This window comes from Galeopterus variegatus, unplaced genomic scaffold (assembly GCF_000696425.1).
Source record: "Galeopterus variegatus unplaced genomic scaffold, G_variegatus-3.0.2 Scaffold3522, whole genome shotgun sequence".
In the NCBI taxonomy this organism is placed as follows: Eukaryota; Metazoa; Chordata; class Mammalia; order Dermoptera; family Cynocephalidae; genus Galeopterus; species Galeopterus variegatus.
In genome coordinates this window covers 47,761-65,539 of record NW_007729633.1, presented here as the reverse complement: position 1 = coordinate 65,539, position 17,779 = coordinate 47,761, and the positions used below count along the sequence as shown (strand labels likewise).

The window sequence follows — 17,779 nt, the reverse complement described above, 5'->3', positions numbered from 1 at the left end:
GGGGGGGGGGGGGGGGCTCGTATTTGTCCTTGGTGTGATTCATGTCTCTGCCACTGTGAAAGCATTGCTAATCTCTCTTGGCAGTCAGAATGCATTTGCTTCTGACAAAGATTTCAGAGGCATGTGTGGAAACAAAAACAAATACATAAACATAGGAAGACCAGCTGCCAGTTTCTTGATATGTGACTAACAATGGCAGGATTTTAAGTACAAAATAAGAGTAAGACAACTTTCTTCTTTGCCATTTTTCTTTTTCAAACATCTTTAAAATGTTGTTTGCTTCATTTCCTTAACACTCTTACTTTCCTTCTCTGAAAAAATTGAGCTTTTGTTCATCATTCTTTCATTGCATCCCTTCTAAGGGCACAGTATTTCACTTCAGTGGAACCATAGATCATTCTCATTTGCCACAAGGTGTTAGGACTTCCTTAATTCCTGCTGTTCCCTGTCAGAGCTCTAGCTCCTTACTTCACTTCAGCATTTATGGCTTTCCCAGCCCTAGTGCCTGAAAGCTGTACAGGCTGAGGGGGAAGAGAAGCAACCTAAAGTGTGAAAGGGAGGGAGCCGTCCCTCCACCCAGGTCACATTTTCTTCTGTGAATCTCTTTTATTCCCCAACCAAGGAGCTCCTTGTCCTTAGGCGGCTCTCCTCTGGGAGTCTAAAGCCATCTAATTTGGCCAGATACTAGAAAAACAATCAGATTAAATTTACTGAAATGTCAGTACAACTCCACTTCCATCTCTCAACCCTTACCTCACAACCGCTGCCACAGGCTTTCATCTGGCTATTGGTTCTACTGCAGGCAGACGTGCTTGTCAACTCACTGCCCGACGAGCTTTAGAATCAGCGGCTTCCTCTCCCACCTGAGAAACTATCAGTTGTATTTTCTTCCTAAAGGGCTGACCCCAGATACAAATGATTATGTATTTGCTGTATAATCAAAAATGATTATATATTTGTTATATAAAAACAAACAAATGATACATTTTTTTATAGAAATAGTTTATTTGTCCCTGGTAACCATAACATAATTGCTATGTGTATCAGATCAATTTGACTGCAAATGTACCTAATGTCTATTTCAAACTCCATGTACAAGTATGATCAGTGTTCAATTTATTGCTTTGGTAACAAGAACAGCCACTCACACCTAGGGGCCCCCACCACCTACAGCAGCCTCCTGATGCTAAAACCCCCACATGGACCTTCCATACCACAAGATTATCTTCTGAGAGTGAGTGCAAGAAAAGGAGCATGAGAAGAGAGGCAAAAATTATTTTAAAATTTAAGTTGGTTATCTTGATTCATCTACTAGAGGTATCTCTTTGAACTGCTGAGAGTGAATCTTGGAGCAAGGCCACTAGACGTAATACAGTTAAAGTATCAATAATGCCTTCTCTTACTGAGAAGATGCAACCTTTTTCTATAAAGCAAAATCCTGGAGACATGAATATATATTCCATCTTTATAAAGAGGATTTTGGTGTACAAGGACCACCCCAGAATCATGACTACTAGACTAACAATCTTGACACTTCTGGAATAATAATTCCATGTTTTCCAACTCCTTTCTGGTTCCTATTCTATAGGACTTTAAATGGGACTGTGTGTTTTTCAATGTATATACACTTGAGAAACATTTCTCAAAAATATTTCACTTTAAAGCACTGAGGAAAGAAAAGCAGCAGCAACTTGTAAAAATACATCTTTTAATAAACATCAAGAAGTACAGTATACTTTTACTGAGGTTTTACATTGCAGTTTACAGCAAACATACTATCTATTATAGTGTATATGTACAAGTAAAGTAAACTCAGGTTTATTTTTTGCTCCCCTGGCTAGATAAATCTGGTGCATCATACCACATTTGTTCTTTTTTCCAAATTGGCTCTGTAAAAGGCCTTTAACATTAGCAGGCTCTTAACAACAACAACGAAGATGTACCCCACATCGCAATGATAACCTGATGAGTGCTGAAAAGTGACTAAAAAGAATTGTAAATACTTGCTTTCCTTTAATGGCTTTAAAAAATAGTTACTGATAGCAAATCTAAAACACTAAAGAAAAAGACAATAAGGAAACATCTGTTTCTTTTGCCTAGTGAATCCACAATAAATACTAATTTGAGGCTACAGATTATGAAGCCAAAAGACTCTTGTAGGAAAGCTTAATGTTTATACTTACAATCCCATGGACTAAAATCTGTCTAATATCTTTAATGACTGAGTCTACTTTTCTTTAACATTGTTTATACAATGACCAAAGGGATGGTGGAATTTCTGACCCTTCTGGACTAAAGTTTGTTGAAAGAGGAAACTGAAATTAATTAGCAAAGGGGAAAAATTAATATTAATCTCAAAATTTCACCTGCCACTGTCTTGGAATGATTGAGACTCAGCTACATCTGAGAAGAATGAAAAGGATCAGAACGGAAAGAAATCAGAAGCTATAATTAAAAAACCACAGCTCTGCATGCATTCTACTGATGGCATTTAAAAATTATACAACTCGATTTATCTGCTATATACATAAACTAGTGTTGGAATTAGAAAAAAAAAAGTACCACGTACATCTACAAAAATACCAGAATCATACTCAGATTTGCAAAAGAGGCATAATAATCTGTTCGCCATACAACTGTTTGTAAACCCTGTAATGGTTAATAAGACAAAATCCTTATGAACATAGTTCTAATATGTGGCAAATCACACAATTAAATAAGCAGCCCAAGTTCATAAGGGTAAAGACCCAATATACCTGAATTTCTAAGTGTTCATTTCAGTTAAACATGGTTTCATCTAATTGTTATCCCATCACAAGACAGATTTTTAAAAACTCCTCCCTCCTCAATATATTATCCTTTCAGAGCTGGAAAGGGAATGACTTAATTTCTCTACCACTTCTGCCCATTCTCATGAATTTGATATAGTGTTATTGGAACATCTAGGCTAAGGAAAGTGCCCTAAGGACCCAATGAATTGAAGTAAACTGAATTTCTAGGTCCAGGGTACTGCTGGCATTGTAAAATTAGTCTGTCTGCCAGAAAGTCATGTCTCTGGCTGAAATATATTCCTGCATCAATGATTCAGAAGTCAAGGCCAGCTGTCAATGATGACAGACTGCTCCCTAATTGTCAGTAAGTTTGATTCTCTCTGTCAGATTAAAATTTCTTAGTGGATGGGACCAGACCTCATACTTTTCATGCATCCTCTACAGCATCTACTAAAATGTTGGGCAGAGATACATGCTCAAGAAAATAATCAGTGATGGGGCCAGGAAATGAATCAAGGGTGAACGTGATCACGGTAAAGCCATATATCAATCAAAAGGCAGTCACCAGAGTGAATCTTTGATGTCACTGAAGGACACTCTTGTCCCCTAGCACTTACGTCTAAAAGACAACAAAACTTTATGGCCTTTTTATTTATTTCTCTTAGCTACTAAGAGATTGTTATGGGCATGAGTACCACTTGATGGATAACTGGAAAAAAGGTTTTTCTGCCTCAGAGAAAGCACCAACTTGTCACATGGCACATTTTAACTCTAATAATACAATTTATGAAACCATTAACTTTAAAAATTCTGTTAAATGTTATCCATAACTAATAGATATTTTAAACGTTATTCTTCTGACATTATTTAAAATGCATTTTATTTTTAAACACTGGCATGAGGTAGAAGATAAACTCAGAAAGGAAAGTAATCTTCACTATACTGAAGCCTATTCAATACAAGTAGCCCCAAGAGAGAAATAAGTTACAGCCTTAAGCTGGTAGATTATTGACTACTGTTAAAATATCACCCTTACCTGAAAGAAATTCCTTATATTTGAAATTGTTGATTTTCCAGTTCATGGTATTATAGAAAAAGAACAATATACACTCTGAAATATTCATAAAGATTATATAACAGCTTCTGTTAGTCAATCATTCTTTACCATAGTGCTCTAAATTGCCTTGATCACAACACAGGTCCTTTCTACTTAAATAATTGATCAGATATCAATATGAAAGTTAAAAATCCTTCCAGTATAAGAAGATAAAAGGAATAATTCACATGGAAAACAATGTACTTCTCATAAAAACTAGCAGCACTTCCTTCTACCAGGACATACAAATTTGGCTTCATCAACTGGTCAGGAACAGAGGACAATGTATATAGGTCCAAAAAAGCTCCTTGCACAAGGGGAATGTGAGGTTACAAGAACTTTTCCTTAACAAATAACTGTTTCCCCATTAGGTGGTATGTGAAACCACTGGAATGTCAATTTCAATGGCAGAGAGGCGGGAGCGCGCTGAATAGGGCTGTGAGTAAGTATGCATACCGGGAGGATGGGAGTACAGTGGTTGCCAGAAAGGAGAAGGCAAAGATTTGCACGCACAATACCAAATAAACAGTAGAAGGGAAGTCATAAACAGGCCCCCGGCACTAGCAATAGTGACATACACTGCATAGTCAAACGTAAAGACTGGCTCAAACTTCTTGTTCAGATGGATGTTATAAAAGATGACCCAGATGGATGGGGAGAGGCTCACAGTGCCTGCCAGGAAAAAGAGAAGGCCAGCCACCAGGTGGCAGCCGGCACTATTGACCAGACACTTGGCCAGTTTGATGTTGGGCACCGAGGACCTGAAGGCCGTGTTACACATTCCAATTAGGCAGAGCAGCAGGGCACCCATGGCGATCAGGATGCTGAGGGGCAGAGCAAACTGGAGGACACGCAGGTCCAGCTGGTCGACTGACGAGTACCAAGTAGTGTCGTACATCAGGCAGTCACTGCTCCCATCGTACCGGACACATTTCACCCACAGGCCTGTGTAGACGGTCAGGTTCTTCTCATTTCTGTTGAATGAGATCAGCCGTAATTTTCTCCAGTTAGGAAGAAGAGTCCCCGCAAAGAGGCCTGCTACGGAGGCGATTCCACACAAGAAGGAGAGGACTGTGGCTGCGTGGACATCCCGACAGCCCATGGCAGACAGGCTTGTGCAGTACAGTCAGTCAGACTAGGGGGTGACACACAAGAGGACATGTCATGAGGAATGATAGGAGGGCAGAGCAGGAAGGGTGGTGCCAATAGGCAAAACATTTAATGATGGAATGTCAATACAAAGAAACTCTCCTTGTTTCCTCTCTGTACAATATAACTTATATAAACACATGTGCCAGTGACCTCAGAGCACAGGAGCATGCACATATGCTCTATTATCACTGACTGGGTCATAAAGCAACTAAAATCTTTAGCCATTAGTATTTTTCTTCACGGCTATTCAGAGGAACAATCAAAATAATGCAAATTCTCCTAACATCACACCTAAAATTCTCTTGACTGTCAATAATCATTCGTTCAACACACGTGTATTGAACACTTTTGTGTGACAGGCACTTGTCAACCATCTGTGACCTATAAACACTATAAATTCTGCCTCAAAGCTTGCACAAATGTAAAATGAGACAAGCACGCAGCACAGATGAAGGCTGTTCATAAAAGACAAAGGTGCAGGGAAAGCAGCACTACAGGACAGCAGGTGGTTGAGAGGTGACTCTGAGACAGACTGCCTGGGTGCTAACCCCCACTTCCTCACCAGCAAGCTACAGAACCTCCCTGTGCCTCATTTTCCTCATCTGTGAAATGGAAAAAGTAACAGCGCCTTCCTCACAAAGTTGTTATAAGGACTCAGTAATATAATAAGTGCTTAAGACATACCTGGTGCACTGTTAAGTGCCACACAAGCGTCAGCTTAGCACTCCATGACCAGCTCAGTGCTGGAGCAGTTCAAAGACCATTTGCTGAAAGAATGTTAAATAACAAAAAGCAAAGTGATCTCGTGCCTAGGTACCAGGCACACTGGAAAATGATAAAACATAAATGGACTCACCTCCGATGAGTTAGTCAAGTGAAAGGATGAGAACAAAGGTCCCTGAAATTACTCTGCTCAACTACTTCCTGCTGATTCAAGATGATTCAAATGCTTTTCAGGGAAATCTATATAACAGGAGTTAGTTATTATACTATTACTGCTCATATAAGATGAATGCAAATATTTTTGAAGTAATGACAAGCTACCTCTATTAATGCTATTATAGGAAAAGAAAACAGTAGCCAGGCCTTTCTCTCGCCAAAAATTAAAAAGCTGTGTTCCTTTTCTGTATATGCCAAACTAAGAACAAACAAACAAAAAATAATAATTAAAAAAAAAAAAACCCATTATCTTATCCAGCTTTAATATCTTCAAGAGCTTGAGACTCACTCTCAAAGCACCATTTTCTCTGCCTTCTGTCACACCCCCTATGAGGCAACAGAACGGTCCACTTTAATAAGGTAGCACATTTACTTTTTTTGGTCAGAGCACAAAAAAGCACAAGATTGAGAATATTTTTATTTCCGGAGACGGTATGGAGGTAACTAGAGACTCCATCATCCTTTACAGAATCAAATATTATCTGTTAAGACAGTGGAGTAGCATTCCCAGGAGTTCAGGATCAGAAAGACCAAAACCAAAACAATAGGAAATGGGGTAGGATGTGATTCTCATATGTGTTCCAGTGGGAGGGTACAACGTTCTTTAGAAAAGAATATGTTATTTGTACATTTAATCCAATCATATGGACCAGTAAGAATTTTATTAGCAAAAAATATATGCCTATGTGTACAGGCATATATATTCACATGTGTGTGTCTATGCAATATAAATCAGAGTTTAAGCACAAATGAACATTTTTTAAAAGTCCTCAAGTTAAATATGGTTATTTCTAAATTTTTCCATTAATATTAGTTTACTACTTGTTTATTATGTTGTCTTCTGTCAGTATTATCATAAATAACAATTAAGAAAATTTTATGAGTGAAAAGACAAAACAAAGAAATTATAGTTCTAATTAATTTTTTTCATGTAAATTGGGAAAAAACTGTCATGCTTAATTTTAGCAACCAAATACCTTGGTCCAGCAATGGAAACTCTAGTGTGGATTTGAGAATGTTTACATTGGAAAAGGCTACTAACGATGCCAAGCTCCAGAATTCAGCCCCTTGTTGGTTTTTGCTCATTTGCCTGTCTCTCTCCCCTATATAGTGTGAGCAAACTGCACGGTGCCTGGCATGCAAGTCATTCTTAGATTATCTGAATAAATGAGTAGTGGGCTGTGTACCAAGATCACAGTAACTCACAAAGGTAGGCACCTGGTAATGTAAAATTGGACAAGAAAGCAGCTATTTGTAAGCAAGCATTCATTAGACAAGTATTTCTGTGATGCTGAGTATCCAGCATATGCAAAACACTCAGTTAGGCCCTGGAAGGACACGGAGACCACTGAGATCTGGACCTTGCTCCCAATGTGTTAACAGTCAGACTGAGGGAAAGAATATGCTGTTTTATGCAAATTCAAAATGCCGATGGTGAGTCAATTGTATGATTATCACATATCAAGTAATTATTGTTAGGTATTAAACAAAGTGAACTAATAAGGTACTTGTTCACAAAAATGCATCATCCAGAGTTAAAGAAAGATTGGACAATGGAGAAGGACTTGATCAACATTGTGAAGACACAAGAAAAAGTTCCCTCTGTTTCTTTCAAAACTTCAGAACTCCCTCAGGTAACCCACTCAAAGTCCTAACCCAATCACAATTCCTTCTTGCTTTCAGAGACAGGGAACTCTGGGGTAATTGGAATTTCAATGTAATTGATTTTTCTCTAATCAAGGGCCTTGATTCCTCCAATGCAAATGGAATGAGGAAAAACCAGAATGAATGACTTTATTATTAATAAATAAATTCCTATAATTCTTAGCCTACAGACTGTCAAACAACATTAATGAACAGAGGTGGGACAAAATTTACTTCATTATTGTGTTTAACTATATCTTGCATCAAATCATTACAAGGGTTATGTCATTCCTCTGAAATTGCTTTTGATAAAGCATTCTTAGCTCAGATCTCAGGGACTGACTGAAAGTCCTATTTATACAGAGTCAACAAAGACACCGTGACATTTTTTCGGAAGGGAAATACTATTAAACTCAATTCTTAAGTTTCAACCTTGGTGCTGGAATTAATGTCTTGTTCCTTACAGCTTAGTTTGGCAGCTTTACTTTTTATGCCGTTCTTAATTCCACATACCTATGATTTGGTAAGAAGTCATATATTCCACTAGAGGGATAAAGTAACTTTTTATAGGATAATTGGGGGAAGAAATATGTTTAGTGTTTTAAAAGTGAAAGGATGCTGGCCAGTTACCTCAGTGGGTTAGAGCACAGCCTTATAACACCAAGGTCACAGGTTTGGATCCCAGAACTGGCCAACTGCCATAAAAAAAAAAAAAAAAGTGAAAGATAATGCTGACTTCCAAATTAGGATTTGTTCATACTTGAGAGGGTAAAAAGACCTCTACTCTTATGCCATATCAATAATTTTGAATCCAGAATAATTTTTTTTCAAATGCAAATTTGATCGTGTCACTCCATTTCTTACCATTCAATACCTTCTTGTTTCCTGCATAACAAAGTTTCTAGTTTCAAATCCTCCCGACCGCTTGCCAACTGGTTCCTACTGAATTCTCAGCCTTCTCATGTGCCACTCTCCCACCTCACAAAATATAGTCTATGTAGCCATACTGCTTTTAACTTTCCAAATTTTCCACTTTCTAATTTGGTTAAGGGCTTTCCCTCATGCTATCCTTCCTCTTAGAACTTTCTTAATCCCATCCTATTCTTTGCTTTGCTAACATCTATTCATCTTTCTACTTCCAGGGAGGCCTGCCCTAAGCCTCCCCCTTCTTCCCCCATCATTAACCTTCCCCCTGCCCCAGGTTATATTTTTCTTTGGTAACACTGAACATGCTTATAGTTCCTTGTTCAGTATTCTTCCCCACTAGACTCTGAAATCCAGACCAGAGTCCCCTCTGTTTTGTTCACTGTGTCCAACACTGGCACATAGAAGTCACTCAATTCCTTGTTGAATGAATGAACAAACAAACAAAGAAATGGTCCATATGAGTCTGGTCAGGATACAGAGAGAAAGTTATAAATTTGCTCTAGTATAAGTTCCATTCATTTCCTTTGGAACAATTCATTCCTTCCTGTGTTCAGGCTACTTCTATACTGTGCCCTTGCTTTCCACGCCTTATTGGCCAAAAGTCTCTCCCATTTTTTTTTTTTAAACAAAGTTCATTTTCTTCCCCCAGAAACATGCAATAAGGAAAAATGAGACCATTCCTAGATACTTATATACAGACTGTGCTTCTAGAAACACATATCTAAGTTTGGCAACACTGGTTAACTTCAACACTGGTTAAGCAGACAATCAATTATGCTTGTGTTCATTCTTCTGTTTTCAACTTAATAGGTAGTTATACATTGGATATACCCATCTTTGTTAAGAGTGATTAATATATCAAACTGATGTTTGCTTGTCAAAACTAAATAATTTATTATGTTTGCATTTATATATTTCCTAATGCAATAGGGGGAAAAACCCATCTTTTTGCCATATGAAACCCCCTAATTAGTGACTGTGGAAAATATGAAAGGCTAAGAACACACTTGAACAAATGTGATGAGCATTCATGAATACTAGTTGGGTGACAGCTTTGAGCTGGGTCATATACTTTTATATAGATGTGTGGGCTTGTTGTTTTGATCTGTGACACAGCTTGGTATTGTTGTCTAGGAGACCAAAGACTTAAATACCAGTCATAACCTATCATTTACAAACTGGGCAAGTCACCTATGTCCTCTGAGCCTCAAATTTCTAATCTATAAAATGTTCTCCAAAATAGTTGCTAGATGATGAATAACAAAGCCCCTTGTAAAACAGAATATGGTAAAAATTCAAATTTGTAATGATTATTAGTAGGCTTATTTACTTTCTTCAACTAGGAAAATGCTTTTCTTCTGGACTCTCAGCAAACAACCACAGATAATTATAGTCATATACAATAATGAAAGAGCATTTTCTTTGGAGTAGTTTCTGACCAAATCAAACAAAGACTCTCTTTCAAAACAACCTCTTCACATTTGTCATTTGAGTATCTGTTCCATATTGACTTTCAGAGAAGCTGATGGATAAAATTTGATACACAATTAAATGTTATCCAAGTTATCATTTTGAATAAAAATATCTTCAAAAGGATATATTTACTGTTGTTTCAAAAAGAGTTCAAAGAAGGTTGGAGCAAAAATATGGCTAAGAGCTTTAGGAATTCTCAGACCCACTACTGTTTTTTTTTTCAGGGACAATTACAAGGAATAAGTGATCACATGTCTAATAGCAGCTAAATTAATTCTTGATGGTAACACCGGCAGTCCCTTCTACCTATAATTTGAGTTTTCTTAAAAACTGTAAGTCATCAATCATTGCACTCACAAAAGAGATCAATCCTATATTTTTATTTTGTTAAACAAGAGAAAAAAGTGTCATTATTGACTGATATATGGTAGCAGGAAGAAGGGAAATAAGATAATCAAAGGACGTACTTACCCCTTGAGGTACCTTATAGTTCTAAAACAGCTGTAATCAACTTAGAATAAACACATGAACATCTGAACACACAGTTGTGTGATCTGGGCCTAAAGAAATAGGAAAAATGCCCCAAATTAATATAGTACTTCTCAAAAACTGACTTTGAATTCACGTGGAATTAGAAACAATAGTAATAATCTAAAACCAATGAAATGTTATACCAAAAAAAGTGGGCAGTAAGTTTTTCAAAAAGGCAGTTTATTCTTAAATTTGCACATTATTTACATGTAAGATACAGACAAAAAAAAATTAACCCTCGTTTTGTTATTTGAGAAGATAGAATTAAGGATAAAAAAATCACTTTACTGTCTTGGAAATATACGCTCACTATTCAGTGAAGTTTTTACATCCTTTTCATGACTACAGTGAAAGAATAAAGACGGTGAGGAAACACTGTGCAGTTGTCTTGAAATACATTGTTTCTTTTATACATTTTAAAAGGATACTGACAAAACCTGGCAAAGTTGATCTGCACTGTGCATGCTAAAATTTGCAACTAGAATGCTTTTTTTGAGTTTATAGTTCCACCAGTGGCTCAACCCACCATATATCTACTCTACACATCTGCAACTTCCTCTTCAAATGCTATTTATCTCAAACAGGTAGGATGAGAATGAAAGCTTGTAAACGCCTGAGAGCATCCTGGATTGAGGCGTTTATCGCTAGCCCAATTATGATCATCACGTAGAATGTTGTCTGCAACAGTCTTGCAGGCAGATGTCAATAAAGTTTTTCTTTTTTCCAAATCTACTTTTCTTGGCTTTGTATCAAGCATAATTGCTCACTCCACAGTCAGAAGAAATGGTTTTATAACAACACACAGTAGGATACCTGGGCAATGACTTTAAGTGGGGTCACCAAGTCTGGCCTTTCTCTAACATGGGGACGGACCCCTTCCAGTTCTGCCTGGAACGCAGGACTTGGGCTTCGGAGGAAAGCAAACCAAGCTTCCAGGGCAACCTGCATCCCCCAGCTCCTCTCCCCCTCCCTCACTAAGAGCTGTGTGCTCAGGAGCATCGGAGCGGGCAGAAGAAAACCCTCCTGGTTGGAGCCATTGCCAAGAGACCGCAACGGCGGCTGCTGACGCTCTCGGAGCAAGCCCATCCCTGCGACACTGAGGGCGTCTGAACCGCGAGCAGGTCATCATTACACAACCAGCATCAGCTGCTTATTCAAAAATAGCTCTAGCGGCTCCACAGCGCACCCGTGCCAGCCACTCTCCAGCCCTTCGCTGCTCCGGCAACACACCTCCACACTTCCATACTCGTGGGTGCAAAACAATCTTTTAAAGCTTTACCAAATGCCTCCTCCCTCAATTTTCACGTCCACAAATGTGGTTCAGCGTTTTTCAATGCCCCGGACTCCCCTCCATTTAGCTATTTTACTTGAAATGCTCAACTACTATGCAAAGGACCCCGAAATCGGAACGTTCGCCACCAAACCTACCCGTTTCTTACAGGCAGGGAATCTCGCTCGCCCACACTGAGGTGCCTCCGGAGCGCGTCCCTCTCAGCGTCCCAGGAAGTGCCTTCCCTGCGAGCCGCACCGGAGGCTTCTGGGAGCGCAGGCAGGTTCCCTGGCCCCGGCAGGATGCCCCGGATGGCTGGAACTACAATTCCCAGAATGCACCTCCTCCCTTTCTCTTCCCTTCCCAGAGTTCCCTTGCAAGTATGTTCCTCTAGATTTGGGTTATCGGTTAAAGAAAAAAGACGAAACTGAAAATAGTTTGACTTGGCTACCCAAGTAAATATTTCCTATTAAGTGTGTCTTGCCCTGTAAGAAGGTTCGTTAGAAGAAAACTGTTAAATCCGGACTGCTTCCTCTCAAAGTATTTACCTAGGCACAAACTGAAAAAGAGCTCAAACTCTAGAACCAAACAGTTTATATTTGTGTACATATTAGTTGGGTAGCCCGGGACAAATTGCCTTTCTGTATCTGAGGTTTTCTGTAAAAACGGGACAGTAAGATTACCTACACTAAAAAAATAAATAAATAAATACATTATATATACATTATATAGTTGTCTTGGAAATTGAGGGACTTAATATAGGTAAAGTACAGAGCACATAGCTAAGTATTAGATATTTGAACTATCTTTACTGTCCCACACAATTTTAACTGTCCTTTTATTTTCTTTGTTGGCTTCTTCTTTTTTTTTTTTAAAGAGGACTGGTAAGGGGATCTCAACCCTTGGCTTGGTGTTGTCAGCACCACGCTCAGCCAGTGAGCAAACCAGCCATCCCTATATAGGATCCGAACCCAGGGCCTTGGTGTTATCAGCATCGCACTCTACCGAGTGAGCCACGGGCCGGCCCTTTGTTGGCTTCTTTTAAATGCGAAGTCCTGTGCTAGTGAATATCTGAATTAAACTAATCTGAATTTTTTTTTTTTTTTGGTGGCTGTCTGGTGCGGGGTTCCAAACCCCATGACCTTGGTGTTGTGAAGCTGCCCTCTAACCAACTGAGCTAACCTGCCAACTCTTTTTTTTTTAAGAAAGGATGCTGACAAGTCACCATGCCTACTACTTTGAAATGATCACACACAAAAACGGAAATAAGGAAAATGCAGCAAATGTGGATAATTGTTGGATATAGGGAAAGTAAGTATATGGGTGTTCATTGTACTATTCCTTCAAATTCTGTGTAGCTTGAAAAATTTCAAAATAAAAAGGAGAAAAAGCATAATGGTTCATACAAAAGTAAAGGATGGCACCAATCCCTATCTCACTCTGTCCCAGTATGACCTTGGGTAAGTTAAGTAACCTCTTTGTGCCTCAGGGTCTCATCTCTAATAACAGTATATCTACATCAGAAAATTATGATGATGGCTTGTAGAGCTAGAGCTAGGATCTGGAGCTCACAGACCCCTCAAGCCTGTTCACATTAAACCCTTCACACACAGGTCTATGAGCTAGGTAACCAGCAAAAAGGTCTTTGGAGCCTTGGTTGAAGAAGGAATAGTCTTTATTCAGCACACACAACACTATGAGCTAAGCAGTCCACAGAGAAACTCCAAAACTCAACTGCTACCAGCAAAGTCCAAAGAAAAACTGAGCAGCTGCCAGCAGAGTAAACATGCTCTATTTTTAGATGCGAGCTCTGCCTGCCAGCATCTGCTTCACAAACTGAAGCACACGCAATGGCAATTAACTAGAAAGATGTTGGTGCACATGGGCATTAACTCCACCCCCACACAACTTGTTTAAAAGAAATGTGCTGCCCAACCCCCAGGAAGCCTGACTAAATTATCCTATTTTCCCCACAGGGCTAAATGAGTCACTATAAATAGAGTGGTTTACAACAGTGTCTGACACATAATAAGGACTTTATGTTTGCTATTACCATATTTCATTTTGTGGTGTTCTACTAACAATGGGACTATTTGTCAGTGATGGAAAAAGGGGGAAAGGCTACTATTTTTCCACTGCTACTCCCTTCTTATTTGTTATACTGCTTCAGGGGATGGATAAGTTTGTCTAAGGCCAGGATCAATCTGATCCCAAAGCCAGACTAGGAAATGTAATAATGAGGAAGAAAGATAGCATCAGGTGATGAAATCACAGATAGGCCCTAGGCTCCAGGCCAGATCTGGTGATAGCAGATGGATGATAGCAATGTGATACAGGGTAATCACTTCTTTGCTCTGAACTTCAGTTCTCTCATCTATAAAACTAAATTGAATCAAGTAACTGTGTACGAAATCATTTTACTATTTATCTGCCAATCACTGATGAATACTGCCTGGTTAGCAGACTTTAGCTGGGATGTATATGCCATTCATTATAATAATAATAATAATAATTTTTTAAAAAGCACAAAAAGAAGGGAAAGACAACCCCATTCCTAGACTTACTGATTAAGTTGGGGTCTATGGTTAGCCTAACTTTGGTACAGCAAAGATGGAATGAAATGATTAAATGCCCTCGTGGGATTCAGTGATTAGATTATTGGAATACTCATATCATTCTCAAAAGTACTTTAGATAAGGCTTTAGATCAGCAATTAACAACCTTGGTTTTCCCATGTTTCTCAACAGATATTCTTTAACTTAAGGGGTAAGTCAAATTTTAAAACAAATTCACTGTAATATATGAAAGAATGACAGGACCCGAGCTGACAGTTCATCGGAGAAGTTCCGCTTTATTTGAGGGTGAAGCATACATTTATAGAGAGCTGATTTCTGGGAGAGGGTGGTTAGTACGCGGGGCGGTGGCTGATTGGTCGGAAGGGCGGGTGATGATTTTGATAGGCCATACTTTGGCGCCGGCGGGAATGTTAGGACCCGGAAGAGAAGCCGGAAAGGCACCATGTTTTAGGGAATGTCTCCTTTGGGGTTTTATGGGGCCCTACAATATATCATTCACCACCAAAATTCTACAAAGATTCTCATTTGGTCACTTTCTATTGCTGCTCTAACAAATCACCATAAACTCAGAGGCTTAAAACACCACAAATTTATTATCTTACAATTCTGTAGGTCAGAAGTCTGACATGGATTTCACTGTGCGAAAATCAAGATGTCAGCAGGACTTTTTTCTTTTCTTTTCTGTTCTTTTTTTTTTTTTTTTTTTTTTTTGGGCCCCTGGGGGGGGAGGAATCTGTTTTCTTGCCTTTTCCTGAGGACACCTGCATTCCCTGGCTCATGGCCACCTGCCATCTTCAAAACCAGCAGTGGCTGGTCAAGTCTTTCTCACATCACATCACTCTGACATTCTTCTGCCTCTCTCTTCAATCTTTTAAGAATCCTTGTTATTACTTGAACCCACCCAGATAACCCAGGATAATTTCTCTATTTTATGGTCATTGGATTAGCAACTTTAATTCCATCTGCAACCTTACTTGTGAAGGTTAATTCTAGGTGTCAACTTGGTTAGATGAAGGAATGCTGAGAAACCTCCTAAAGCAATCTTTTTAGGTGTGTCTGTGAGGGTGTTTCCAACAGAGATTAGTATGAGAGTCTGATTGGATTGACTGGGAAAGACCCACCCTCAATGTGGGTGGGAACCATCCAATCCGCTAGAGGTTCAGAGAGAACAAAAGAGAAGAAAGAGGTGAAGTTCTCTCGATCCGCTGGAGCTGGGATACACTCTTCTCTCCTGTCAGTGGAAATCAGAGCTCGAGACTCTTCAGCTTTTGGGTTCCAGAACTTACACCAAGGACACTATCAGCTTCCCTGTTCTTTGAGGCCTTTAGACTTGGACTGAGCCACGCTACTGGTATCCAATTTATAGACGGCCTGTCATGGAACTTTTCTTCAGTCACGTGAGCTAATTTCCCTACTAAAACCCTCTCATATAATTATAACATATCCTATTGATTCTGTCTCTCTAGAGAACCCTGACTAATACACTTCCCCCTTTCCATGTAACATAGCATATTCATAGATTTCAGAGATGAGGATGTGGACATCTTTAGGGAACCATTATTCTGCCTTCCACAGTCCCTAATAACCTCTTTCTTCCTAAATCCAAAGGCTGCTTTTCAGTCCTAATTCTTATCCACTTTCAGATCTGCATTGCACAATTCTGACCACCTTTTTTTCCTGAATTCTTCTTTCTTGGATTTGAAAACACCGATATTTCTATTTATCTTCTAATTTGTCTGATTAGTTCCTTGACCACCTGTTGCTTTCACTTTCTTCTCCCCACTCCCCAGTGTAGTTATCAAAAGACTCTGTCTTGGGCCCCCCTCTGTCTATAAATCTTTTTTAGGGGACAACCTCTTTTGTTTGTCCTCAAATCCATATTTCTGGCTAAGACTTTCCAAACTTTAGTATTATTTCTAATTACCAGCTCATATGGTTGACTGCTATTACTTCAATTTCCACATTTTCCAAATATAAATTAATAAATATCGTTATGTCATTCATCATTCCTTATTTTGTCAGTGGTTTCACTTTATTTTCTTCTTTGATATTTTCTTCATACCTTTCATTCAAATTAGAAACCACATCCTTTGATTCTTCCTTTGAGATATCCACTTGCCCGTTATTCACTACAAAGAATTGTTACATTTCTATTCAAGCCCTCTGCTCTTCACATCAAGATTGGTGCAACAATTCCCTTACATACATTAATGTCAATTAAATATGACACTTAATTGAATATTTATTACATGCCAAGAACTGGGCTCTTTTCATGGATTATTTAATTTAATTACAATAACCCCATTCTACTGGCAGAGATACAGATGCAAAGGTGCTAATTTGCCCAAAGTCAAGAAGCATGAAGCAGTGGACCTTCCATCTTTAGTGTTCTGTAGAGTTGCTGTCACTGCTCAGAACTCTTTAGACTAGGGCTAGTCTCCTTATTTTGTATTTCTGCCTCTAATACTTACTCTAAATGCTCATTCCAGGTATTCCTGAACTTGCAATGGCCTCATCCTATCTTTTTTGCTCAGCCAAATCCTACCTTTATTTCCTTTCTCTGAATATTTGTATCTCCTCTAAGCTGTGTACAATTCATCAGCTCCAAACTGCATATATTGTTCCCTTTTTATGTGTTAGCCTTATCTCACCAGAGTATTTCCAAGTCCATGACTGAAACTCAACAAATACAGAATGGGAAAAAAAAAACCCATGTACTATTATTTAAGGAGCCTGTCAAATAAAAGATAATTGATAACATTATCTATTAATTGAGAAGTTGAAAAGTGTGGTTGCAAAGTGTATTATTACTATTAGTTGAGAAGTGTAAAGAGAAAAATAGGAGAGTCTAAGTTTTATGTATCCCCTAAAATTTATATGTTGAAATCCTAACTCCCATTACCTCAGAAAGTGATCTTATTTGGAAACAGGGTTTTTACAGAGATAATCAATTTAAAATGAGGTCCTTCGTGTAGGCCCTAATTTAATATGACTGGTGTCCCTATAGGAAGGAGAAATTTGGAGACAACCACAAACACACAGAGAATGGCATGAGAAGTTGAAGGCCGAGATTGGGGTGATAATTCTACAAGACGAGGAATGCCAGAAATTGCCAGGAAGTCACCAGCAACTAGGCTAGAGGCATGAAACCAATTTTCACAAGGTCCCTGCTAACACCTTGATCTTGGATTTCCAGCCTTCAAAACTATGAGACAGTAAATTTCTGTTGTTCTAGCTAAGTAATTGTGGGGGAAAGAGGATAATTTAGTCAGGCTCGCTTGGCTCAGGTCTGGCTGGGGGCGTTGAGCAGCACATTTCTTGTAAACAAGTTGTGTGGCTGGAGTTGGTCTGCATGCACACCCATGTATCTTTCTGGTTATTGCTTTTGTGTGTTCTGCAG

At 38.8% G+C, this 17,779-nt stretch overlaps 1 protein-coding gene across 3 annotated transcripts; it reads right to left on the bottom strand.

The window, feature by feature from the left end:
• Window positions 1-1,688: 1,688 nt before the first annotated feature.
• CLDN12 (claudin 12) lies at window positions 1,689-12,041 on the bottom strand. 3 transcript variants are annotated; one of them, XM_008585334.1, is made up of 5 exons: window positions 11,962-12,041; window positions 10,474-10,562; window positions 5,876-5,982; window positions 5,704-5,786; window positions 1,689-5,002 (listed from the first exon to the last, which is right to left on the bottom strand). In XM_008585334.1, exon 5 carries the CDS (start codon window positions 4,967-4,969, stop codon window positions 4,235-4,237), a length of 735 nt encoding a protein of 244 aa, XP_008583556.1. In that variant the 5' UTR covers window positions 4,970-5,002; window positions 5,704-5,786; window positions 5,876-5,982; window positions 10,474-10,562; window positions 11,962-12,041; the 3' UTR covers window positions 1,689-4,234. The 3 variants fall into 3 exon arrangements, with proteins under 3 accessions (XP_008583556.1, XP_008583555.1, XP_008583557.1); XM_008585333.1 differs by having other exon boundaries at window positions 5,704-5,982; XM_008585335.1 differs by lacking the exons at window positions 5,704-5,786; window positions 5,876-5,982.
• Window positions 12,042-17,779: the final 5,738 nt, after the last annotated feature.